The sequence below is a fragment of the Papio anubis genome, chromosome 1, assembly GCF_008728515.1.
Source record: "Papio anubis isolate 15944 chromosome 1, Panubis1.0, whole genome shotgun sequence".
Taxonomy (NCBI): Eukaryota; Metazoa; Chordata; class Mammalia; order Primates; family Cercopithecidae; genus Papio; species Papio anubis.
This window is the reverse complement of record NC_044976.1, coordinates 157,977,480-158,004,300: the sequence shown is the minus strand read 5'-3', so window position 1 is coordinate 158,004,300 and position 26,821 is coordinate 157,977,480. Positions and strand designations below refer to the sequence as shown.

Below are 26,821 nucleotides of genomic sequence, written 5' to 3'. Positions count from 1 at the left end.
GTGCTGGGTAAATACAGTGGTCAGGGTAGGCCTCACTAAAAAGAAGACATTTGTACAAAGACCTGAAGGAGGTGAGGAAGTGAGCCCTCTCCAGCGAAGAGGAATCTGGGCAGAAGGAACAGCTTGTGCAGAGGCCCTGATGTAGACGCATGTCTAGTGCGTTCAGAGAACAGTAGGCAGTCTGGCTGGGCCAGATCTCAGTGAACATGGAGAAACTAGTAGGAGATAAGGACTGGGGGACGGGGGGGAGTCATAAGGGGCCTGGAAGCCCATCAGGTCCTTGGTGCCTAGTTTTACTCTAAGTAAAAGCCAGAGGGTTGGCCGGGCGCGGTGGCTCAAGCCTGTAATCCCAGCACTTTGGGAGGCCGAGATGGGCGGATCACAAGGTCAGGAGATCGAGACCATCCTGGCTAACATGGCGAAACCCCGTCTCTACTAAAAACACAAAAAAAAATTAGCCGGGCGAGGTGGCGGCGCCTGTGGTCCCAGCTACTTGGGAGGCTGAGGCAGGAGAATGGCGGGAACCCGGGAGGCGGAGCTTGCAGTGAGCTGAGATCTGGCCACTGCACTCCAGCCTGGGCGACAGAGCGAGACTCCGTCTCAAAAAAAAAAAAAAAAAAAAAAAAAAGCCAGAGGGTTTTGAGCAGATGAATCGCACGTACTGCCTTAGATCTTAAAAAAGATCATTCTGGCTGATACATTGAGAAGAGACTGAGAACAGGAGAGCGAGGGTGGAAGCAAGGAGACCGGTTGGAAGACGATTGCTATAATCCAGATGAGAGAGGATGGTTTAGACCAGGATGATAACAGTGAAAATGGAAAGTGATTGGACTAGATATATTTTGAAGCTGGTAGGATTTCTCGACTACATGATATAGGAGATAGGGGGCTGGGCATCATGGATGATTACGGGGTATTAGCATGAGAGCAGAGAGGGACGGTAACCCTGTTCTCCACAGCTCGTATGTCCCTCTTTTTGGGAGGGAGGGTTTCATTAGGCTGTTGGGGTGCGCCTTATGATCTTTAATATCTGGTATCTTGGTTTGCCCTCATAATCATCTACTAAACCATGGTAAGGAGGAAAGAGCATCTCCTCCCTTTACATTGTGAATCCTGCTTCTTTGAGAAGCATCCCAGGTAGGTTAACAAATTACCAGCACTCCTGCTTCCCTTCAGCAAGCCTGGCTTTCCAGCACAGCAGGTCCAACTTGGCACAGCCTTGCCATCTCTGGTCCCTGGGGAGAAAGGACCAGCAAGGCCCTGCCCCCTGGCAAGTCTGCCTCTGCCTGTCTGGGGCTAAAGATGCCCTACCCAGAACACTCCTTTCCCAGGCCCTGGCTGTCCCTCCTACTAGGAACCTGACTTCTCAGGCTGGTGGGGGCAGGGAGCCTCTGGGGAGCAACTCAGTTTGCTTCTGGAGGTTTGGCCAGTCCTCACAGCTCTGCGGGGCTCAGCTGTGCCACTGCGCTGGAGGCCAGGGTGATGTGCTTGGGCACTGGGAATCAGGAGACCCTGGGTAAGACATCAGGCACCACTTCCCTAACCAGCTCCTGTGTCTCTCTCCTAAGCACTAGCAAGTGAATGTGGTCTCAAAAGAGGGCCCTCACACCCCTGACTGCACAGGTGTGGATGCCAGTTCATCCCCTGCCCCTCACTTTCATCTTCCACCCCCCACATGTACCTTCCCAGACAGACGAGTATCTTGAGTATGTCTCCTGATGCTTTTTGTTTTATAGCATAGGGAAATGGAGGCCATCTCAAGCTCTGCAAATAATACTCCCTTGGGTACCTGTTTTCCCATTTTCAAAATCTTTATCTGTTCAGATGTCTTCCTCAGGTCCTAACGCAAATCTCTCCTCTTGACACTTAAGGTAACACTCCTGGGTTTGTTTGGTTTTTGTTGTTGTTGTTGTTGTTTGTTTGTTTTTTGAGACAGAGTCTCTCTCTCGCCCAGGCTGGAGTGCAGTTGCGTGATCTCGGCTCACTGCAACCTCTGCCTCCCAGATTTAAACAATTCTCCTGCCTCAGCCTCCCTAGTAGTTGGGATTACAGACATGCGCCACCATGCCCGGCTAATTTTTTTGTATTTTTAATAGAGACGAGGTTTCACCATGTTGGCCAGGCTGGTTTCAAACTCCTGATCTCAAGTGATACGCCCATCTCGGCCTCCCAGAGTGCTGAGGATTACAGACATGAGCCACCATGCCTGGCCCACTCTTGGGTTCTATTCAGTGAAGATTTTCAGTGAAGAGTAGACATTTGCCCTTATATCACATCTGCATTCCTTCCTCAGCAACAGAATAGCCCTTCCCATTGACTAAAGTGTGAGGAAGGCCTCTGGCATCCAAGTCCTTTGCCTGTTTTGTCCCTGCAGCCCCCGTCATCCACTTCGTCTTGTTCTCTCTGTGAAGCTCAGTTGAAGTTCCCTTCCTCTGATTCTGACCCTCCTCAGCTGCTAACCTTTTCAAGACAAAAGCCACCCCACCCTGCCTGTGGGAAACCCTTCAAACCAGCAGCCAACAACTTCCAGTGTCAAAACCAGTAATACTTTGCTTCAGCATGTAAACAACTTGATGAATACCAACTGGCATTAATCGCCACGGTAGGATTTCCCCTCTTCCCTTCAAGAGTAGCCCTACCTGGGGACCTGTGAAAGGACCCAACTATAAGGAAAGCACTGAGAATAATTCTGCCTATCTCTTGTCCTTCTGAGAAGGTGTCTAGAGAGTAGGTATGGTATGTATGTGGTACGTGGTCTGTGTGTGTGTGTGTGTGTCGTATATCTGTGTGGTATGTACTGTGTATGTGGTTTGTGTTTGGTGTGTATGTGTCTGTATATTGTGCATATGGTGTGTGATGTGAGTGGTGTATGTGGTTTGTGGTGTATATGTGTCTGTATGGTATGTGTGGTATGTGGTGTGTGTACACAGAGGTAGGTAAGCAAACATGTTGGTGGGGAGGATGCTGGTGATCAAGTACTGTGTAGTATCTGAAAACTTTGTGGCCTCACCTTTCTTGTTCGCTTTTTATTCAATCTGAGTAGTAGTACTTCCCTTAGTACCTACTTAGTCTTTAGTAGAATGGAGTACCTCTCAGTGGTGTGTGTTTGTGCCTCTGTGAGTGTGTGTGCATGCACACACATAGGCACACAGGTGTGTATATGTGTGTGACAGAAAAGGAGGGGCACATGTGCTTAAAGGGAATGCCCGCAAGTTATAGTCTCAAAGACTCTGCTCTGATACTCCCCTAAAGCTCCTGGATCTTAGAATCAGGACACGTGTGTGGGCTCTGCCTCCATCCTGCATGACCTTGAGCAAGGAGCTTCTTCTTCCTGGCCTTTGTGTGTGAGCCAATGGATGGCAGCTCACTCTGCATTTAAATCACCACAGCATTTACCTGTTCATATGACATAAAAGTTCTATGTGAATCCCAAGAACCACTTTAATATTTATATTCTCAGAGCTGGACCCTGGGGCATACTCAATCAGTAGCAGATGAGATGTTATGTCTGGTTAGGAATTTATCCAGATTATACTTGTCACTAAGATAAGTGAGTGGTCCCGTGGCTGACCAGTTTCATTTTGCCCATTTTTAGCCTGAAAGTTCCACCCTCTCTGAGTCCTGGGTAGATTAGGATGGTTGTCTCTAACTGGATCTCATACTTGAGCAAATCAGGAAGCAGGGGATCTTTTTTATTTATTTTATTTTAGAGACAAGGTCTCACTTTGTTGCCCAGGCTGGAGTGCAGTGACATGATCACTGCTGCTCACTGCAGCCTCAAACTCCTGAGGTCAGAACAGTCCTCCCACCTCGGCCTCCTGAGTAGCTGTGACTACAGGTGCACCACACCATGCCTGGCTAATATTTGTCTTTATTGTGGAGACAGGGTTTCACAAAGTTTGCCCAGGCTGGTCTTGAACTCCTAAATGTAAGCAATCCACCCATCTTGGCCTCCCAAAGTGCTGGCATTACAGGCGTGAGCCACCATGCCTGGCTCTTTATTTTATTTATTTTTGAGACAGTGTCTCTCTCTGTTGCCCAGGCTAAAGTGTAATGGCGTGATCATGACTCATCGCCACTTCAAAACTGCGTTTTATCATTTTCTTTTTTTTTTTTTTGCATTCATTCATCCACTCCTATCTCCTTTTCAGGTCTATCTGGGAACCCTGCAGATCTGGAGAAACGTAGGCAGGTGTTCGGACACAACGTGATCCCCCCCAAAAAGCCCAAAACCTTCTTAGAATTAGTGTGGGAAGCCCTTCAAGATGTCACACTCATCATCCTGGAGATTGCAGCCATCATCTCCCTGGTCCTGTCCTTTTATCGCCCTGCTGGTGAAGAAAATGAACGTGAGTGTCCTAAACAACTCAGCGTGACTCTTATCTGGGTGCTTTCCACCACCACCAAAAAGCACTTAGTATTGGTGGCTGACAGGTTATAGCTTAAAACATTCCCCCCATTATCCAGAGTGGGCTTTCCAAAGGAAACCAGCAGTAGTACTAAGCTATTCTTCCAACTCATCCTTATTCCAAGGGTTCCTCCCCACCCCACCCCCACCCTCTTTCTTCCATTAAATCTTTTTTCAGAATGTCAGGAATCCTCTACCCTTTTAAGACATTTTATTTATTTATTTATTTATTTATTTATTTATTTATTTATTATTTTTTTAATGGATTCTTGCTCTGTCACCCAGACTGGGTGCAGCAGCTTGATCTGGGCTCACTGCAAACTCCTGGGTTCAAGCGATTCTCATGCCTCAGCCTCCTGAGTAGCTGGGATTACAGGTGTGTGCCATCACGCCTGGCTAATTTTTGTATTTTTAGTAGAGACAGGGCCTTACCATGTTGGCCAGACTGATATCAAACTCCTGACCTCAGGTGATCCACCTGCCTTGGCCTCCTCAAGTGCTGGGACTACAGGTGTGACCCACTTGCCCGGCCTATTTAATAATTTTTATAACATAGAGACAAGGTCTCACCATGTTGCCCAGGTTGGTCTCAAACCTCTGGGGTCTAGCGATCTGCCTGCCTTGGCCTCCCAGAGTGCTGGGATTACAGGTGTGAACCAACATCCCCAGCCAGGAATTCTCTACCCTTATCCAACCAACAAAACCCTGCATCTCAAAGTGCCCCCCGCCACCAATTGTCTCACATTATGGGAAACAGTAGCAAAAGCCTGACCATGTTGGGAACCATAAGTGTGACCTTACATGTGACTTGCCTAAATTTGATAGTTTGTACTATTTAGTCATTTACCTCTTTTGGATTAACATAAATAGTTACACTCGTGATAAGATGATACTCAATCCTACTATCCTCTGATATCCTCTTCCAGCCAACAGTTGTGTTTGCTATTATTCACTTTTCCTGACTTTCTATCTTGGGATTGTGGAAGCACCACTCCCATTTCTTATTGTCAACAAAAGCCCTGCAGTGACTATTTCTCTCCCTTCCTGGGATAGTGTGTGGTCAAGTTGCAAGTACCCCAGAAGATGAAAGTGAGGCACAAGCTGGCTGGATTGAGGGGGCAGCCATCCTTTTCTCAGTGATCATCGTGGTGTTAGTGACTGCCTTTAATGATTGGAGCAAAGAGAAGCAATTCCGGGGGCTGCAGAACCGCATTGAACAGGAGCAAAAGTTCTCCATCATCCGAAATGGTCAACTCATCCAGCTCCCTGTGGCTGAGATTGTGGTCGGTGATATTGCCCAAGTCAAATACGGTGAGAGCTCCGTGTCTCTTTTGCTTACCCCACTACCACCCCCATTTAAGGGATAGGTCCTTTGGTATGAGGGGGCTGGGAATTGCTGAAAACCCAAAAAGATAAGATCCAAAACTGTATTCACTTCTAGGTTAGAGTTTAAAGAGGTTGTGGGAAGGAATTTCAGAAAGGAGTAGCTGAAGCTCTGCCACGAGATTGTCAGACTTGTACTCTGTGTGTCTCAGGGTTAAAAGTGTGTAATATTCAGGCCATGGAAAGGTGTGGGGATGAATAAGAGTTTGAATTTATAATGCCTGGAAAGCAACCTTCTCCCAGGTTGTACAGAGCTGAAGTCTTGTAAAGACCCTCCATGTACTCACGACCATTGCCCTCCAGATAGGGCCCACGGGAGCAGCCGTGAGATGGGGTTGAAGGAGTTGGAGGTCCCTACCCTCAGCCAGTCTCTTACTATCTCCTTCACTGTCCCTTCTTCCCCTTTGTGCTCTAGGTGATCTGCTGCCTGCAGATGGGATCCTGATCCAAGGGAATGATCTGAAGATTGATGAGAGCTCTCTGACAGGGGAATCCGACCATGTCAAGAAGTCCCTGGACAAAGACCCCATGTTGCTCTCAGGTATAGGCCCTGGCTACCCAAGTTCCCATTTACCTCCCTGCAAACACCCAGGCCACAGGATCCAGACCCTGTTCTCTCTTCTGACTGTGTCCCATCTCCTTCCCTGGGATTCAGCTGGGGCAGCAGCATTTTGGTGGGTGGAATACAAGGATATCAGGCAGCCTAAATGAAGTTTTCCGTGAAACAAGTGTAATAAGGCCCTTGAAGGGGCTCTGCTGGTTGCAGGGGTGGGAGTGGGGGCAGGAGGGAGGGCTTACCCTAAAGCGGTCAGACACATTTTCCTCCTTACTCCCAGTTTGTCTGGTCTGTTTTAAATGTGCCCAGCTCTTGACCTTTTCCTACTGTGCTAAACACATCATTATCCATGGGGTAGGGAGGACTATTTTTTTCTTCTAAATTTGTGTTTCATATCAAATCATGTCTAGGTATTAAAAAAAAACATTCCTTCCCATCTTCTCCTTTCCCATGTAGGGACCCATGTCATGGAAGGTTCTGGCCGGATGGTGGTGACGGCTGTTGGTGTCAACTCTCAGACTGGAATCATCCTTACTCTCTTGGGGGTCAATGAGGATGACGAAGGGGAGAAGAAGAAGAAAGGTAAGGGGCATCTGGACTGAGATTCTCTTTCCTCTCATCCCCATGGACAAACAAGGAAGCGAGGGAGCAGATCTGGATAGAAAGCATGGTTAGAAGAATCTGCTGCGATGAAGAAAGCAGATATCCAACTCCTTGCTGAGATAAAGATGTAAATCCTTGGCTCCAGGGGGCTCTGATGAAAACCAGATCCTGGCTCTAGGCTCCTAAATCAGGTTGAATTTGAGCCTTGATTTTTGTGTCTATTGGTGGCTGGTAAAGGGGTAAGTTATAAAGCCTGCCCTAAATAAACTGGTTAGGTGCCGTAGCCCCAAATGCCTTCCATGTACTCCTCCTCCCCCAACTTTCTTCCTCAAAGATGGGGGGTTAAACGAACCATCAAGACTAAGAGAAAATTGGCCAGAAGAATAAAATAGATTTCTGCCGAAACTGTGGGCTCTCAGTGGAAGAGACACACAGCTAGAAGAATAGGAACAGTTAGTTCAGTCTTTGCCCCTCAGTTATTCCTGAAGGAAAGAATAAGAGGGAGAAAGGGGAAAAGATACTAAAACCAAGTCTACCCGTTTCCCTAAGCATTCCTTCTTCCCTTAGGGGAGAGAAGGTTTCTACCACATGGCTGGAGAATCATCTTGAGCTGTTTAGTGGAGGACAGTTTATGAAAAGGAAACAAAACACATTCCCTCAGGAACTAAACAATTCATTTCTGCAGCTGCCTGCAGATGAATAAGGAGGAAGCTTGCCTGGTGCTATTGAAGTAACACGGAGACACCTTTCAGAGTCTTTGCCATCAGGCAGAAACAGTTCAAACCTCTCACTTCCTAATCCCCACCCTATTTTTCCAAGCAATGTGACTCAGGCCAGGAGCAAGAGTGTATGCACTCACCTATGTGAGCGTTTTGGTGGCTATCCCGAGGATTCATGAGAGCCTCTAGCAAGAATGAATGAAAGCAGAGATGTGAGCTTCCTTTACATTTATGTCCCTTCCCTGCAACCCGACCACTTAACTGTCGCCCTTCTGGGCTCTGAGCAGGACCAACAAATTGGATCTCTTAATAGTCACTTTGGGTTTCGACCCCACTTTTTTCTTTCTTGTTCAAACAGGTAAAAAGCAAGGAGTCCCTGAAAATCGCAACAAAGGTAACCTCTCCAACCACTCATTTACCATCTCTACCTGCCCACGCTCAAACCAGACCTTTCCAGGCCATCTGCCTTCTCCCTTTTCCTCTCCATAAATCTGTTATCTCCTGCTGTGGCTCAGATGCCTCATCCTGAGGAAGGTGCAGAGATTTTTGGGGTGGTCTCAAGGTCCTGATCCCAATCTAAGATGGGACAACAGCACCCTCTGCTGTTGGCTCACAGAATGTCATGTCAAGGTTTCTCTTGGGGAGTGTGTAGGATTGATCTGCTCTTCCCAGGGAGCTGAACTCTGCTTCATTGCCCTCAGCCTGATTTAAACACCAACAGTCATCAGTTCCTGGATTGGAAGACTTCAGGGTTCTCATGGCGGAGGGAGGTGGGGTGGGCAGTCCCTGCACCCTCCTCTTGATAGCTTCCTCATCGGTGTCCTCTTCTGGTCTGGATCCCTTCTCTGCTGGTCTTCTCAGGGGTGCTTGGAGAGAGCCCTTTCTCTGTACCTCTCTCCCCACCTCTCTTCTTTGTTCTTGCCACAGTCTGTTTTCTTCCTCCTGATCTGATGTGTGTTTCTCTTTTGGTGGCTGTGTTCACATTCCATCTCTGTCTTCTTGTTTGTGAGTCTGACAGCAGGGACTACTCAGGAAGGGTATCCTAAGCAAGGGGCTGAGCCCTGCAGGGGTGAAAATGGAGTGGTGCTGGGAGCCAGCAAGAACTGCTCTCTTGTGACACTCCTAGAGATTTGTTTTTACTTTGTAACCCGCATCACAGCAGTCTTTAGAAATAAAGTCATCACATTAGAAAACCAGAGCTAAACAGAAATAATTCTTTAATTTTAGTTCTTTAACTCTTCTTTTAAAAGCAAAATGGATTTATATGTCTCTCTTTATCCCTGCTTTCTCTTATTACAGGAGGTCCCTCACACCAACTTCTTCCCTCTTCCCCAAAAGACTTAACCCTAGGTCCCACTCTGTATCTCTCTACCTTTGTTAGGCAGGGAAGAAAGGGAATTTTCTTTTCCTATCCTTCAACTGCTAGAAGGAGCTGGAAAATACCCTGGGTCTGGGGGTATGTGTTTCTTCCCTGACAATTGAGAGAGAGAGAGAGAGATAAACCATTTAACAGAGCAATCTTGTGCTCTAGAAACATCTACCAACCCTCTCCTTCAGCCCCTTTCTGCAGTAAAGATTCACTATTTTAAGCACTGAGTTCCAGGAAGGATGGTTGTTTTAATAGCGCTTAGTGACATGATTAATCCCCTTGCTGGAATAAATCTGGCTTGGGACTCAGGTAGTGCCAGGAAGCTGCCACTGAAGAAGAAATCCATACCCTAAAAGCACCCCAGTTTCATCTGAAGTCATTAGAATATTATTCCAAAGGCCCTAATAGAGTGTTGAAGGCAAGTTCCATGTCTAGCATGGGTTGCGAGTGGTCGGGACTGATGTCAGGTCCAAGGTATATTCTGGGAAAGAGACAGGAAGGTTTTTTGGTTTCCACCTGCCTGCCACTCAGTGCTACCACCTTGCCTGCTCACCTGTCCTATTTGTGTGTACACTCTAGCAAAGACCCAAGACGGAGTGGCCCTGGAAATCCAGCCACTCAATAGCCAGGAGGGAATCGACAATGAGGAAAAAGACAAGAAGGCAGTCAAGGTGCCTAAAAAGGAGAAGTCAGTGCTGCAGGGCAAGCTGACTCGCCTGGCTGTTCAGATTGGGAAAGCTGGTGAGTAGGGTACAGCCTCATTGTGGTTATCAGTGTTATCCTGCATCTTCATCACTTTTATGCCCTTCTTTCTGCACCAACTGAGACTGGCAGAAAGAAGGTGAAACTTCAGAATGGCTACTTGGGGCTAGGCAGCTGTGTCCCTATCTCCGCCACTGTTTGGTTTCTCCCTAGGCTTTTTCAGAGAGAAATGTTTTCCTGTGTGTAAGGGTTAATGGCCGTGAGATCTCTTAATCCAAATGAATGAGAAGTAAAGAGCATATATTACAGTAGGGGAGATTTACATTATCAAGAAGGAAGATTTTAATAACTACTTACCTGTCTCTTGTTTTGGGTTATAAATTCCTTAAAGATAGAGAAGGCTGCAGCTTGCTAGAGGCAATTCCCTAGCATAGTAGTAGGATCTGGCCAAGCACAAAGCAATAAATACCAAGTAAGGACTGGAGGAAGAAGGAAGGCTGTGGTTAGACAGGCCCTCTCTAAATGCACTCTGCATATGAGAAAGTGGCTTCTCCATCACTTGCCTCTGCATTTTCCTGTCTTACCACTTTCTTTCAATGGAGGGGGAGAATGGGGAGTGGGAAGAAGAAATAGAAGATTGCTACTTCAGTGGACATATCCCTCAAGGAATAGTTTTTTTGTTTTTTGTTTTTTGGGTTTTTTTTTGAGATGGAGTCTTTCTCTGTTGCCCAGGCTGGAAGTGCAGTGGCACCATCTCAACTCACTGCAGATTCCACCTCCTGGGTTCAAGCGATTCTCCTGCCTCAGCCACCCAAGTAGTGGGGACTACAGGTACACACCACCACGCCCATCTAATTCTTGTATTTTTAGTAGAGATGGGGTTTCACCATGTTGGCCAGGCTGATCTCGAACTCCTGGCCTCAAGTGATCCGCCCACCTCGGCCTCCCAAAGTGCTGGGATTACAGGCATGAGCCACCGTGCCCTGCCAGAGAATAGTCTTTTACCACTGTTTATTCTGTGATTCCACCTTTCTGTTTACCACAGTCATAATCAGCACATTTCTGCACTTTATACAGCTGTGTACAGCTTACCTGGGGGTCTTGTTAAGGTGTTGATTCAGTTCAGAGGGTCTCGTGTGGAGCCTGAGATTCTGCATTCCTAACAAACCCCCACAGGATGCCAACACCGCTGATTCAGTTTGCACACACTGGATGGTGGGATCCATGCTGCCCACCATAGCAGCCGCTCACCACATGTGACTGCTGCAATTTAAATTAATTACAAGTAAATAAAGTTAAAAATCCAGTTGCTGGGGCACATTTTAGTTGGTCACGAGCCACATGTGCTAGCAGTGGCTGTCATATTGGACAGCACAGATAGAGAACTTCTTATGTTTCACAGAAAGATCTACTGGACTGAGTTGGCCTAACCTCTTTGTGTCCGTTCTAGTGCCCAGCTAATTTTAACTGCTGTGAAATCTCTTGCATATAAACTATACATGGATGAGATGAATTGCAGGGGCAGAATCAAACACACAGGTCTGAAACATTAAATATACCCCACCTAACCCTTGTACTATTCTCCTAATCCTTACCTTGTTTTTTTATTGTTGTTTTTGCTTATTTGTTTGTTTGTGAGAAAGCCTCACTCTGTCATCCAAGCTGGAATGCAGTGATGCAATCTTGGCTCACTGCAACCTCCACCTCAGGGGTTCAAGTGAGTCTCCCGAGTAGCTGGGATTACAGGCATGCACCACCATGCCTGGCTAATTTTTAGTAAAGACAGGGTTTCGCCATGTTGGGCAGGCTAGTCTTGAACTCCTGTCCTCGAGTGATCTGCCCCTGGCCTCAAGTGATCCCATGGCCTCAAGTGATCTGCCGGCCTCAGCCTCCCAAAGTGCTGGGATTACAGGTGTGAGCCACTGCACCTGGCCCCTGCCTTGTTCTTCTTAGAGAGTACAAGCTACCTGATGGCTGGCCACTAGTCTCCTTTGTTGCTTTATTTTATATGTTAGGCCAGTCCAGGAATAGGGTGAGGCAAGTCAGATGCCTTCCACCACCTGAAGAGTGAGTTCCTTCTTAATTTTGCACCCTCAGTGGCTTGCTTCTCCACCTGAGTCCTGGCCCTAATCAAGTAAAGTACAAAAGAATTTGCTTTCATTGATATCATCATCTCTAGCCTTGCTTGGAGGCCCCTGAATCATCTGGCCCTTGGGAAAAGCAAAAACCAAAACCAGACAATGATTTAAAGCAGAGCTTTTCCCAAATATTGTGCCACAGTTAGGGACAGTTGTCCCCAGATACTGATTCCATCAGCCCTCAAAGCATTCAGGCAGCACCCATGGCAATCAGAATCCCTAGGCCAGTCGGTTTTGACCTTCAGCAGATTCTTCCATGTACTGTAATGTGTAGGGTCACCAACCGTCCCAGTTTGCTTGGGATTTTCTCAATTTTAGCAAAACCCCACATCCCTGGAAACTGTTCAGTAGTCTCGGGATGGTTTGGTCACTCTACCAATGGGCCATACCAAAGACCTCTCAGTACTTTCATTTCGTCATCTTTAAAAAGGGAGTGATAATAGTAACCTATTTCACAGGGTTGTTGTGAAGTGCTTGCCTGGCCCACAGTAGGTGCCCACATAAATATTTACTGTTATTGGCATCTTCTATGTGTGCCATGACAAGAGAAAGGTTGGGAAGCACTGTTCTAAGAGTTAGCCATGCAGGTGATACACTAGCACCACAGAGGCATTGCTGTAAACAAGGTGTGAATTGTCCAGCATTCGGAGGTTAGTAGGGGAGAAGTCAAAATTGATAAACTACTAGGAAATGGACAAATACAGTCATGACATTATGAGTCGCAGGGAGAGGGTGGGTGTGGAATAGGATCATAGAATGCTGTTTCAGGAAACAGATCAACCCCCTGATTTATGAATGAGGAATTTGATCTAGGAAACAGGCCCAGAGAGGGTCAATGACTTGTCCAAAGCCACAAGTCAAGTTAGTGCAGTGCTGAGAATAGAACCTGTGTCTTTGAAATACGAAACCAGTGTTTGTTCCTTATGCTATAATGTATAAGCAACAGAGACTGGGCGGGGATTTTAGTAAGTCTTCCTGGAGATGGTGGTTTTAACAATTGGCAACAAAGGCTACAACTGATGCCATTCTATCTCTGGCTAGGGCCCTAGGAATGCCCTCAGGCCTGGGTTCATGTGACTTGTTTCTCTGGACAGGTCTGCTCATGTCTGCTCTCACAGTTTTCATCCTGATTCTATACTTCGTGATTGACAACTTTGTGATAAATCGCAGACCATGGCTCCCTGAGTGTACTCCCATCTACATCCAGTACTTTGTCAAGTTCTTCATCATCGGCGTCACTGTACTGGTGGTGGCTGTGCCAGAGGGGCTGCCTCTGGCTGTCACCATCTCACTGGCCTACTCTGTGAAGGTGAGACTGGAACAATCGTATCTCTTCCTTTAGGATAGAGATGGGAGGGAAGGGTACCATGTAACCCTTAGTGAAAAGATAAGCCATTCTATCATCTGTAAACTTTGGCTGGTGCCTCACAAGAGCAGAAGTCCCTGGTGTTAATGGAAGGACCATCTCTGTCAGATGCATCAATGTTGAAATGACCCTGTAGAACCTTCAGAGAATGACAAAAATGGTATCTTGGATTTTTTTTTTTTTTTAAGACAGAGTCTCACTCTGTCACCCAGGCTGGAGTGCAATGGTGCAACCTCGGCCTCCCAGGTTCAACTGATTCTCGTGCCTCAGCCTCCCAAGTAGCTGGGATTACAGGTGTGCACCACGATGCCCAGCTACTTTTTGTATCTTTTGTAGAGACAGGGTTTCACCATGTTGGCCAGTCTGGTCTTGAACTCCTGACCTCAGGTGATCTGCCCACCTCAGCCTCCCGAAGTGTTGAGATTACAGGCATGAATCACCGCACCCAGCCAGTATCTTGGATTTTTGTGTGGGACTGGAAGATGAAATATGGAGATATGTTGGCTAGGAAATGGCTTTGACCTATATTTAGGAGAGTCCAGTTAGTCCTGCCTCAAGTCTTTTCTCCTTTGTAGAAAATGATGAAAGACAATAACCTGGTGCGGCACTTGGATGCTTGTGAGACCATGGGCAATGCCACCGCCATCTGCTCTGATAAGACAGGCACGTTGACCATGAACCGAATGACTGTGGTACAAGCTTATATTGGGGGCATCCATTACCGTCAAATCCCAAGCCCTGATGTCTTCCTGCCCAAAGTCCTGGACCTCATTGTCAATGGCATTTCTATCAACAGTGCTTATACCTCCAAGATTCTGGTAAGCATCTCCTTTGCCTAGACACTCAGAATGGGTGGTTGGTTGGAAGGGAACATCCATTTTCTCTAAAATGAACCCGCTTATTGTTTACACTGCCTAAATTGCCATCCCTAAATTCTCATCCCAGGTGAGAGTGAGCACCATTTCTCACTCTGGAGTGAACATGTTTGGGTGAGACTATGGAAAAGTACCTGGGAGTCAATGGAGGGTTCAGGGCAAGGGCCTGTAAGAATCTATGGCCAGGAAATACCCTCCCAACTAGCATGTAAAGGCAATGTCTCTAAGGAGGGCAAGTAAAACGTATCCCAAAGTAGAATTGGGCTTATCAGAAGTAAATTACTCACTTTCTAGAAACAAGCACAGAGTATTAGAATAAGACCCACACAAGGCGAGACACCAGCACTACCACTAGAGCAAACTACAAAATCCCTAAGCCCTGGATGGCACAAGGATCACAGTTACTACTGACCACTCTCTGCCTATCCTTGAAAAAAAACAGGCTGGGCATAGTGGCTCACGTCTGTAATCCCAGCACTTTGGGAAGCCAAAGTGGGAGGATCGCTTGAGCCCAGGAGTTTGAGACCAGCCTGAGCAATATTGTGAGACCTCATCTCTACAAAAATAAACAAAATTAGCCAGGCATGATTGCGCACCTGTAGTCCCAGCTACTCGGGAAGCTGAGGTGGGAGGATCACTTGAGCCTAAGAGGTCAAGGCTGCAGTGAGCTGAGATCACACCACTGCAGTCAAGCCTGGGCAGCAGAGCAAGATGCTATGTCAAAAAGAAAAACAAAAAAGATGCCAGGTGCGGTGGCTCACGCCTGTAATCCCAACACTTTGGGAAGTCAAGGTGGGCAGATCCCCTGAGGTCAGGAGTTTGAGACCAGCCTGACCAACATGGTGAAACCCCATCTCTACTAAAAATACAAAAATTAGTTGGGCATGGTGGCAGGTACCTGTAGACCCAGCTACTCGGGAGGCTGAGGCAGGAGAATCACTTGAACCCGGGAGGTGGAGGTTGCAGTGAGCCGAGATTGTGCCACTGCACTCCAGGCTGGGCAACAGAGCGAGACTCCATCTCCAAAAAAGAAAAGAAAAAAAAACAAAAAACAAATGTTATTTCCCCCATGAGCTCCAGGTATATAATGTGAAGGCTTTGTAAATGAGTTCGTTCCTCCCTAAGTTCTCTGCCTTGTCAAGGCATCTTACTCGCTAGTGCTGTGTATATTTCTTCTCCCAGCCTCCAGAGAAGGAGGGAGGCCTGCCTCGGCAGGTGGGAAACAAGACCGAGTGTGCCCTGCTAGGCTTTGTCACAGATCTGAAGCAGGATTACCAGGCTGTGCGTAATGAAGTGCCCGAGGAGAAGCTCTACAAGGTGTACACCTTCAACTCAGTGCGCAAGTCAATGAGCACCGTCATCAGGAATCCCAGCGGTGGCTTCCGTATGTACAGCAAGGGCGCCTCTGAGATCATCTTGCGCAAGTGAGCACCCCTGACCGCTCTGCTTCCCTTCAAGAGCCTCTCCTCAGGAAGGCATGGGTGCACACCCCACACTGAACCCATGCGGATGAGGGAGCCCTCCAGCCAGGTGGTGCCATAATAACTAATATCCAAGCGTCTACTCAAGCCACGCATGTTATTTAAGTGCTTACGGTGGCTTGTTGTATTTAATCCTCACAGCTCAGGAAGGTGGGTACTGTGATGATCCCAGTTTTACAGATGAGAAAACAGAGATAAAAGGAAGTTAAGTATCTCACTCAAGGTGATACAGCTGACAGTGGCACAGCCAGGATTCAGACCTGGATGATCCTCAGTTTCCATTTCCTAATCTGAAAACAGAGAGAGTGGTACTCAGCTCCTAAAAGTACTACCGCTTCACTGTAACTAAATGATTCAATGTATGTAAAATGCCTTGTACATAACAAGTACTGGAAATGTTTGTTCTGTGTTCTCTTTTCCTTCTCTTTCCTTCCCATTCCCATTTCTGATTACAGGGAATTTATGTAACTTTAAAAGTGACTATTTGACCAGGCGCAGTGGCTCACGCCTGTAATCCCAGCACTTTGGGAGGCCGAGGCAGGCGGATCATGAGGTCAGGAATTCGAAACCAGCCCGACCAACATGGTGAAACCCTGTCTCTACTAAAAAAAAATACAAAAATTAGCTGGGCATAGTGGTACGCGCTGTAATCCCAGCTACTCAGGAGGCTGAGGCAGGAGAATCGCTTGAACCCAGAAGGCGGAGGGTGCAGTGAGCCAAGATCGCACCGCTGCACTCCAGCCTGGGTGACAGAGTGAGACTCTGTCTCACCAAAAAAAAGTGACTATTAATAGATTACCCATAGATCATCAAAAGTTGACCCTACTTAGGTATAGGGCCAGTAGGGCTGAATTAACCAGTGCCCCAACTTGGCTTTAGCCACCTTCTTTTAATCAGCACATTCTTGTATAGGAAACGTCCCCCTAAACCACCACCACACAGTGAGCACTATTCTGAATACTCAGATTGAAAAAGTCTCTCTGCCTTCAAGAAGTTCAAAAGAGCAGGGGATTCACAAATGACTTGCATTGCATTCTTATGGGTAAGAATAGATGACATGGGAGAATCCTACTCTCTACCTACCTAGACCTTACTCCATCCACAGCCCACCCACCTTGGAAAGAGGGACTCCGCTGGGTGATGGACGAAGGAAATGTTTGGCCATGCTTGGAGCAATGTCTTTAGGAATAATACAGAGTGGCCAAAATGTCTGTCAATGATTGTAGAAACGTATTGAGTGGGAAGGGAGACACCGTGTTCTTACTGTGCGCCTCCCCAGGTGTAATCGAATCCTGGACCGGAAAGGGGAAGCAGTGCCATTCAGGAATAAAGACAGAGATGATATGATACGCACTGTCATCGAGCCCATGGCCTGTGATGGACTCCGGACTATCTGCATAGCTTACCGGGATTTCAATGACGCAGAGCCCTCTTGGGACAATGAGAATGAGATCCTCACTGAACTGACCTGTATCGCAGTGGTGGGCATTGAGGACCCTGTGCGCCCAGAGGTGAGAGTCTCAGGAAGTGGAGTACTAGTTCCCTTTCTAGTTGTGACCCCAGGCAGGTAACCTAACTGCTTCTCACTTACAGGGATAGATGTTTCTGTGCTTCCTGCTTCACAGGACTGCTGTGGAGTACCAGTTTGATAGAATGTGGCATTCCTAGGGTTAATGCTGTCTGAGTGTTCAGAAGCAAAGGGCTTATTGGGCTCATTATTTGACACTTAAGTATTGTCAGGAGATTGATTTAATCAGGACACCAACTTTGTCTTTAGCTCCCTCCTTTCAATCAACACATTCTTTTTGAGTAACTGCTGTGTGCTGATAACTATTCTAGACACTAGGGGATTGAAAATCTCTGCTTCTAAGAAGCATAGACAGATGGACTATAAAATTGTCAAGGCCCAGAGGCATGAGAGGGTATCATGCATGTGGGAAATTACAAAGAGCTGATATGGTTGGAGCATGGGCCAGGTGGGTGGAGAGTGGCAGAAGCTTCTGCTAGAAAAGAAAGCAGTGGCCAAATCGCAAAATGCCATCCATGCCCTGCCAAGGAGTCTCGATTGTGAGTGGAGAGCAAGTTTTTACACCTGGCTCCCAAAGCAAATTTCCCCTTCAACTCGTGGTGCAATAGGGCAAATTCAAATGTGACTGCTGTAGGTAGGACAGAAGTGAGGTGGCACCTAACAATATCAACATGACCAGACCTAGCCCATGCCACATGGCACCACTTCTAGGGTGCCTCTCTCCTGTCTGCCACAAAGGGACAGACGTACAGGGACAGCTTACCAGGGTCACCACCCTCATCTGCACCTTTCCCCTTTCTTCACTCTCTGAAGGTGCCAGATGCTATTGCCAAATGCAAACAAGCTGGCATTACTGTCAGAATGGTGACAGGTGACAACATCAACACAGCCCGGGCCATTGCCACCAAATGTGGCATTCTGACACCTGGGGATGACTTCCTGTGCTTAGAAGGCAAAGAATTCAACCGGCTCATCCGCAACGAGAAAGGCGAGGTGGGTCCTGGGTAGGGGGATCCAGGACCTCCCCTGACGAGGAAAAGGCGGGTTCCAGCATAAGACATCTGGGTCATGTGCGGGAAAGTGGGTGTTTTCTAAAGTGAAAGCTATTTATAGTGAAACATCTCCTTGTACCAAAGCTGCTCATATGGTAACATTGGGAGTTGCTGGCCGGGCACGATGGCTTATGCCTGTAATCCCAGCACTTTGGGAGGCCGAGGCGGGTGGATCACAAGGTCAAGAGATCAAGACCATCCTGGCCAACATGGTGAAACTCTGTCTCTACTAAAAATACAAAAATTAGCTTGGCATGGTGGCATGCACCTATAGTCCTAGCTACTGGGGAGGCTGAGACAAGCTTGAACCTGGGAGGCGGAGGGTGCAGTGAGCCGAGATCGCGCCACTGTACTCCAGCCTGGGCAACAGAGCGAAACTCCGTCTCAAAAACAAAAAAATGGGAGTTGCTTGTGAATGAAGCTAGTGAGCTCACTAGCTATCTTTTGAGACAGTGTCACTAATTTTTCATGTCTTTCTGCTTTTTCAGTTTTTTTTACTGACTTCCCCCTAGCCCACCCCTCCTGTGTCCCTGCCTTTTGGCTGACAGTGGCTAAAGGAGAATGTGGTCTGGCAGTAGCACAGATCCAAGCTTCCTGAGCTACATAGAAATCATACCTAAGACCTCCGAAGCACCACTTTACCCACCCGAGCCAACAGCCAACCCTGGCCCACCTCCCGTTTAAGGTCTGGGAAATGGGGGATTGGCTCCCAGGTAGGGACTTGGGAGGAAAAAGAAAAAAAGCAGGGCCTGAATGGTCATCATCCATGAATCTACCCTTGGAGACTGGTTGGCTGTTTAATCTCTGCTGAAGCCAGAATAACACTGTCATGTGGGACTGTGGCGTACCCAATCTCCCAGTGGCTCCAAGTACATGGAGAAGTAAGACTTTCCTGGATAGCTTTTCTGAGTTTGACTGATCCAGGTGTGGTCTGGTGTTGGCAGGTAGAGCAAGAAAAGCTGGACAAGATCTGGCCTAAGCTTCGGGTCCTGGCGCGATCTTCTCCCACTGACAAGCACACCCTGGTGAAAGGTGAGGTTGGCTTCCAAATAGGTGCCTGCAACAGCTGAAGGCAGGCCAGGGCGAAGACAGATAAGAACCACCAGCCAAAGTCACTCTCCTGTCCAAATAGGGAGGTCCTAGGAGATCTCCCAGGCTATTTGGGGAGAACATACAGTTAGCAAACATCCGAGCCCTTGGTGAGTATGACACACAATAAAGTTGTTGAGTTTTAATTTTTTTATTTTTTGTTTTTATTTTTGGAGACAGAGTCTTGCTCTGTCACCCAGGCTGGAGTGCAGTGGCGCAATCTCGGCTCACCGCAATCTCCGCCTCCTGAGTTCAAGTGATTCTCCTGCCTCAGCCTCCTGAGTAGCTGAGACTACAGGCGCCCACCACCATGCCTGGCTAATTTTTGTATTCTTAGTAGAGACAGGGTTTCACCATGTTGGCCAGGCTGGTCTTGAACTCCTGACCTCAGGTGATCTGCCCACCTCAGCCTTCCAAAGTGCTGGGATTACAGGCGTGAGCCACTGCACCTGGCAAATTGTTGGGTTCTTAAAAACATGATCATGTCTTATTTGCCAATAGTACTGTGAACTAGGCAGGGCAGGTATTCCCATTTTACAAATGAGGAAGTTTGAGGCTGAGAAGACAAGTAACTTAGCCAAATTGCCCAGCTGGTAGGTGGAAATGGTGCAGTTTGACCCCTAGGTCTCTGCCTTGAAATCCATCCAATGTGTTATTCATAGCTGCCTTAGGGTACCAGATGAGGACAAACGTAGTTCAGTGCTACCCATGAAACAATTTACTGCCCTTGGGTGGTTCCTGTAGAACCTCTAGGAAAGGGAAAAGGGAAGGAAAGAGGAAAGTAGAAGGAGTGGCGGGTGGTAGAACTGAGGGGTGAGGGAGACCAGAAAACCTCACTGTGGTGTGTCTGTTTCTCCCAGGCATCATTGACAGCACTGTTGGGGAACAGCGGCAGGTTGTGGCTGTCACTGGTGATGGCACAAATGACGGACCTGCTCTGAAGAAAGCGGATGTTGGTTTTGCCATGGTAAGCTCAGCACGGCGTCTCTCTGATTGCAAGCTGCCTTCTCCATCAGAAAGCCAGGTCCGGCTTCTGGTTGCCTGCTGCTTGCTACACCGGCATAGCCCACGGGGTGCTTTTTTGTCCAACTCCATCTCTCCTATCTACCTGGTCAATCATTATATATGTAATTGGGGACCCATCAAGTATGAAGAGTAGATCAGAGGGAGGGAAGTCATGAAGGATCATATGCAGGAAAGCCAGACCAACATAAACCTGCCCATAAACATGTGATGTTGTCGACTAGACAAACTCTAGAATTCATGTTTCCTATGGGAAGCGCACTGTGTGGCTGGCACCACTGGGTACTCTGCTTTTCACTTCTGAGGCCAAGAGCATCAGAATCACTTGGAAAGTTCATTTAAAATCACATGTTCCAAGGCTCCGTATTTCTGTTTTTCATTTAACTTTAGAATTATGTATTTCTTTTTATTCCACTTTTAGAAGAAATAATAATAAATAATAATTTTTAAAAGAATTATAGATGTCTAACTTCCTAATTTATAACTTTCGAATTTTATTTTATTTATTTATATATTTATTTATTTATTTTGAGACAGAGTCTCACTCTGTCGCCCAGGCTGGAGTGCAGTGGCATGATCTTGGGTCACTGCAACCTCTGCCTCCCAGGTTCAAGCAATTCTCCTGCTTCAGCGTCCTGAGTAGCTGGGATTACAAGCATGCACCACCACACCCTGCTAATTTTTGTATTTTTTAGTAGAGATGGGGTTTCGCCATTTTGGCCAGGGGGTGTCTCGAACTCCTGCCCTCAAGTGATCTGCCCACCTTGGCCTCCCAAAATGCTGGGATTACAGGCATGAGCCACCACACCCAGCTTCTAATTGTATTTAACTTCCCTGATTTTATGTTTGTATCCCTTAAGCTGAAAATTTTGATTCCTAATGGCATTAACATGATTATTTTTTGTTTTATTCTAAAATATTTCAAGTGGTTACAAAATATCAATAGTATTAATAATACAATTACTCTGCCAAAAACAATTCAATATTTTTCTTATAGTTCCTTTTATCAATAGGTATATGCTACCAGGAATGTGCCATCAAATTATTGTTTTTAAGGCATTTGTAACATTTTTTTGTGTGCACTTGTGCCACCAAGTGGCGACCAGATCATTTATATCATGTTACTTTCCATTTTAGAGATTGCTTTTTAGGCCAGTGCGGTGGCTCATACCTGTAATCAATCCCAACACTTCAGGGGGCCAAGGGGTAAGGAGCACTAGAAGCCAGGATTTCGAGGCAGGCAATATAGTGAGACTCCCATCTCTAAAAAAAAAATAAAAATTAGCCAAGTGTGCTGGCACATACCTGTAGTCCCAGCTACTCGGGAGGCTGAGGTAGGAGGATTGCTTGAGCCCAGGAGTTCAAGGCTGCAGTGAGCCAAGATCACACCTCTGCACTCCAGCCTGGACAACAGAGCAAGACCCTGTCTCAAAAAAAAAAAAAAAAAAAAAAGCGAGAGAAATAAAATACATGATTCTAAAGTCAAATGTGCAAAACAAGATATATTCATAGAAATCTGGCTTCTACCCTCGTTGCCTTTGCCTTGTTGCTTACCTCTTAATTCAATAGGTAATTTTTTTCTATCATTTTTGGTTTATTCTTCGGTTTGCTCCTTTAAAATATAATCAAATGCGGGCCCAGCATGGTGGCACATGCCTATAATCCCAGCACTTTGGGAGGCCAAGGCGGGTGGATCACCTCAGGTCAGGAGTTCAAGACCAGCCTGGCCAACATGATGAAACTCCTGTCTCTACTAAAAATACAAAATTAGCCCAGCATGGTGGTGCATGCCTATAATCCCAACCACTCAGGAAGCTGAGGCAGGAGAGGAGACTCACTTGAACCCAGGAGTCTGAGGTAGCAGTGAGCCGAGATCACACCACTGCACTCCAGCCTGCGCAACAGAGCAAGATTCTGTCTCAAAAAATATAAATAAATAAATAAATGTAATATATTTATGGCCTGCCCCCTTAGATAAGTGATACCATACCATAAACTCTTTTTTCTACCTTTCTTTCTCCACTTAACAACATAACTTGGAGATTATTTCATAATAGTAATTATAAAGCTGGGCGATATAGAGAGACCCCCATGTCTACAAAAAATTTAAAAATTAACCAAGCAGGATGAGCAAATGCCTGTAGTCCCGTTACTCAGGAGACCAAGGTGGGAGGGTCACTGGAGCCCCAGATGCAGAGCTTGCATTGAGCTGAGTGCCACTGCACTCCAGCCTGGACAACAAAGCAAGACCCTGTCTCGAATTTTTTTTAAATTTAATTTAAAAAGAAAATTTTGAACAAAGATGAAACTTCGGAACTGTGCTGCCATACTACTGCTCCTAGAACAAATGCAGAGTTTCTCAACAGTGTTGGAATGACATGAGCTTAAATGAGATACTGGCAGTGGCAACAGAAATGTAAGAATTTGGAGGTAGAATAGAAAGGATTTGCTCTCTACCTTTTAATTAGTTTCTAAGGTTGAGAGAGTAGGAGGGGAGGGTGCAAGGGATATCACAGATGACTGTAATTCCCAGTCTGGGCTCAACAGTAAGGTTGGTGACATCAGGCCCCAGCCATCCTTTCTATAGAGTGACAGTGACACATTTGCTCTTTGTTTTCTTTTGTGTGGCTAGTGTGCCCTGTAGTATTTACACCAAAGTCTGAAGCTTCCTGGAGGTCAGGAAATGGAGCCTGGGCTTTATCCACTCCCTCACTATTTTCCCTCCCATCTTACCTCAGGGCATCGCAGGCACAGATGTAGCAAAGGAGGCTTCAGACATCATCCTAACAGATGACAACTTCACCAGCATTGTGAAGGCAGTGATGTGGGGACGAAACGTCTATGACAGCATCTCCAAGTTCCTGCAGTTCCAACTCACTGTCAACGTGGTGGCCGTGATTGTAGCCTTTACTGGAGCCTGTATCACTCAGGTGAAGGGGGTGTGGGTGGGCTGAGACGGGAGGGATGAGTCAGGGGCTAAGGAATATGGGGTGGAGGGTACGGTGTGTTTACTGAAGAGTAAAGACAGGGTTTCCCTGTGACGTTGGGACAGGAGTTAGCTCTTCTAAGTCCGCTGTCTTCATCTGCTTATGTGGAATGATGGTAACTTACAGGCCTTCGCTTAGCACTTACGTGTGAGCCACTGTAATAAGCATTTATATGCACTATCTGTATTCTTCAAAAATGACCTTGTGAGGTAGGTATTATTATCCCCATTTTACGGGTGAGGAACTTGAGGCTCAAGGAAGTTAAGTAAGTTTCTCACAGTCACTCAGCTAGGAAGTGGCCAGATTCCAAGTCTGGGTGGGTTGTGGGAGCTAGGCCATCGACAGGGCAAAGGTGGGCTGGTTTCTGAGAAAAGCTAAAAGGACTGGTTCTTCTTCCCACCAGGATTCCCCACTGAAAGCTGTGCAGATGTTATGGGTTAATCTAATCATGGACACTTTTGCTTCATTGGCCCTGGCCACAGAGCCCCCTACGGAATCTCTGTTGAAGCGGCGCCCCTATGGCCGAAATAAGCCTCTGATCTCACGCACTATGATGAAGAACATCTTGGGCCATGCGTTCTATCAGCTCCTTGTCATCTTTATCCTTGTCTTTGCGGGTGAGCCACTTTGGGGGTGGGCTAGCAGCTGGGGTGCTGGTTAAAGGTGGAGGCAGAGAAAGAAGGTAGCATGAGAGCAAGCACACAGACCAGGAATAAGTGCAGCTTCACCTCCCAGTGCTTCCTGTGCTCTGCTACATGGTGCATTATGCTACTGTATGTACTCATACAATACTCTTGAGTACAGACAGTACTGTGTGTACCGTATGTACTGTATGTACTCAATAATAATTTCACAAGGGAGGCTTTATTCTTTCTTTCTTTTTTTTTTTTTTTTTTTTTTTGGAGATGGAGTCTCGCTCTGTTACCCAGGCTGGAGTGCAGTGGCGCTAACTCGGGTCACTGCAACCTCTGCCTCCCAGGTTCAAGCAATTTTCCTGCCTCAGCCTCCCGAGTAGCTGGGATTACAGTCATGCGCCACCACACCCGGCTAATTTTTGTATTTTTAGTAAAGACAGGGTTTCACCATGTTGGCCAGGATGGTCTTGATCTCCTGACCTTGTGATCTGCCCACCTCGGCCTCCCAAAGTGCTGGGATTACAGGCATGTGCCACCACACCCGGCCTATTTCTTTCTTATAGATGCAAAAAATTAAGCTCAGGTCCCATAATGAGTACATAGTTGCACTAAAATTTAAACCTGTGATTGCCTGACTCCAGCGCACATAGTCTTACTACCATGCTGTACTACATGAGAGCAGGTATCAATGCAGCAAACTGAGAGGGAAGGTAAAATAAGTCAAGACCATTTGACTAACATTTGAAATATGTAATAACTAGTACAACAAAAAATTAGCCAGGCATCGTGGTGCATGCCTGTAGTCCCAGCTATTTGGGAGGCTGAGGTGGAAGGATCACTTGAGCAGGAAGGTCCAGGCTGCAGTAAACCGTGATCATGCCACTGCACTCCAGCCTGGGCGACAGAGTGAGACCCTATGTCAAAAAAACAAATAACTAGTACAGCTCAGATATTGATCAATTAGAATGGACACCAGCCATAAGCAAGCAGTATAGCTGTACCAACACATTCTGACTCTTAGTTCAGACCACACTTAACCTCCAGTGCTTCTCCTCTCCCCACTAGGTGAGAAATTCTTTGATATTGATAGTGGGAGGAAGGCACCTCTACATTCACCACCCACCCAGCACTATACCATTGTTTTTAACACCTTCGTGCTGATGCAGCTCTTCAATGAAATCAACTCCCGAAAGATCCATGGAGAGAAGAACGTCTTTTCAGGCATCTACCGCAACATCATCTTCTGCTCTGTAGTCTTGGGCACATTCATCTGCCAGGTGAGATTCTGTCTGCAGTTGGGGCAGGAGATCTGGGATGATAAAGGGCAGAAGCTGGGAGCCAGGGTTGCCTACATACCTAGGAAAAGGAATGAGGGAATTATGGGGACTGGGACAGGGCTCCCTATATACCTAAGAAAAGGAATGAGGGAACTGGGGGACTTTGGGATTCCCAATTTGCTTTCTTTTGCATATTGCTCTAGAATTGGAGCCCAGTGTGTCAAGAGCTCCAGTGCAGGGCAGCATGTTGACTGGAAATAAAATAATACTTCTAAAATCCTTTCATGATCTTTCTAAATACACAGAAATTTCACAGAGTGACCAGAAAAAGTGTTGTTCTCTTCTAGTCCCTTTCTGTGGCTCCTGTCAGCCTATATGAAATGTGCATGCACATCTAGTATAGACTCTCCCTGTCCCTGCCTCTTTGTTCTGAAGGGCTTATGATAAAAAGTGTTGTGCAACTCAGAGAAAGAGAAGTAATGGGATTGTACACATATATTACATAGTCAGCCCAGCTTGCACTCCTCCGATACGAGACTATGAGCTGACTATGTAACAGAAGAGCTCCTGTCCCATCCCTCAGCAGGGTACCTCCCTTTATTTGTCCCCATCCTCAATTCCTTTTTTTAAATTTAATTTTAAAAATGGAGATGGGATCTCACTCTGTTGCCCAGGCTGGTCTCAAACTCCTGGCCTCAAGCAATCCTCCTGCCTCCCAAAGTGTTACTGTGCCTGGCCTTTTTTTCTTTTCTTTTTTTTTTTTTGTTTGTTTGTTTGTTTGAGACAGGATCTCTCTGTCTCTCTGTCACCCAGGCTGGAGTGCAGCCTCAATCTCCCAGGTTCAGACAATCCTCCCACCTCATCCTCAGTTCCTCACTCCACCACTGTACCTTCTCCTTGTCACTAACTGGCTTTTAGTCACAGGAAGCCTCCAGCTCCCCTAACTCCTCCAGATCGTCTGTGAATCATAGTCACAGTAACTATGTCTGTCTCCCCGTCACAGTGCTCCGTAAAGGCTGTTTTTGTCTGTCTCCCCTTTGAGATTTCTTCTTTTCCCTTCCCCTGCGAGCAAATCAGGACTTGCACCCAAGGATCCTGAGGCAGTGGGATGATGTGGCTTTGGGGGCCTTGGCTGGAGGGCCAGCTGCCTGTTAGTCATTTCCTTGATGGTGGGCTGCCCCTTTCTCTGTTCTAGATTTTCATCGTGGAATTTGGGGGTAAACCCTTCAGTTGTACAAGCCTCAGCCTGTCCCAGTGGTTGTGGTGTCTCTTCATTGGGATTGGAGAACTTCTGTGGGGCCAGGTGAGTACCAGCACACCCTCCTGGTGCATTCTCACAGCCTGCAGACCTCTCCTCCTCTACAGGAGATAGATCAAGCAACCGTGGAGACCCCCCAGCTCCTCCTCTTCATCTTCTCTTCTTTCTTCCCCACTGCCACTCAAATTTTCAAGTTCTTGCCATCTCATAGGATCTCAAGGTGGAGTGATCACTTCAGAGGTTTCAGAATTCTCTAACCATGCCTGGAGGTAGAAAAATCCCTTAGCTTCTCTGAGACAGAAACTAAACTTTTCAATGGAATTTTGCTACAAAAAAATAAATATAATAAGCATCTTAGAAATAGAAGAGTTT

General features: G+C 46.8%; 1 protein-coding gene across 9 annotated transcripts in view; it reads left to right on the top strand.

Annotated features, from left to right (window-relative positions):
- ATP2B4 (ATPase plasma membrane Ca2+ transporting 4) overlaps positions 1 to 26,821 on the top strand; it is a 114,195-nt gene that overhangs the window by 68,670 nt on the left and 18,704 nt on the right. For 7 of the 9 annotated variants that reach the window (XM_009189375.4, XM_003893263.5, XM_003893262.5 and 4 more), the window contains exons 3-19: positions 4,152 to 4,349; positions 5,462 to 5,719; positions 6,207 to 6,332; positions 6,804 to 6,929; positions 8,028 to 8,063; positions 9,618 to 9,779; positions 12,973 to 13,187; positions 13,820 to 14,062; positions 15,302 to 15,543; positions 16,880 to 17,111; positions 17,942 to 18,121; positions 19,125 to 19,212; positions 20,130 to 20,236; positions 23,031 to 23,222; positions 23,683 to 23,896; positions 24,980 to 25,191; positions 26,387 to 26,494. In XM_009189375.4, the coding sequence (XP_009187639.1) occupies positions 4,152 to 4,349; positions 5,462 to 5,719; positions 6,207 to 6,332; positions 6,804 to 6,929; positions 8,028 to 8,063; positions 9,618 to 9,779; positions 12,973 to 13,187; positions 13,820 to 14,062; positions 15,302 to 15,543; positions 16,880 to 17,111; positions 17,942 to 18,121; positions 19,125 to 19,212; positions 20,130 to 20,236; positions 23,031 to 23,222; positions 23,683 to 23,896; positions 24,980 to 25,191; positions 26,387 to 26,494 (2,939 nt within the window). The remainder of the gene's footprint in view (positions 1 to 4,151; positions 4,350 to 5,461; positions 5,720 to 6,206; positions 6,333 to 6,803; positions 6,930 to 8,027; positions 8,064 to 9,617; positions 9,780 to 12,972; positions 13,188 to 13,819; positions 14,063 to 15,301; positions 15,544 to 16,879; positions 17,112 to 17,941; positions 18,122 to 19,124; positions 19,213 to 20,129; positions 20,237 to 23,030; positions 23,223 to 23,682; positions 23,897 to 24,979; positions 25,192 to 26,386; positions 26,495 to 26,821) is intronic. The other 2 variants (XM_009189368.4, XM_021928360.2) reach the window with 1 other exon arrangement.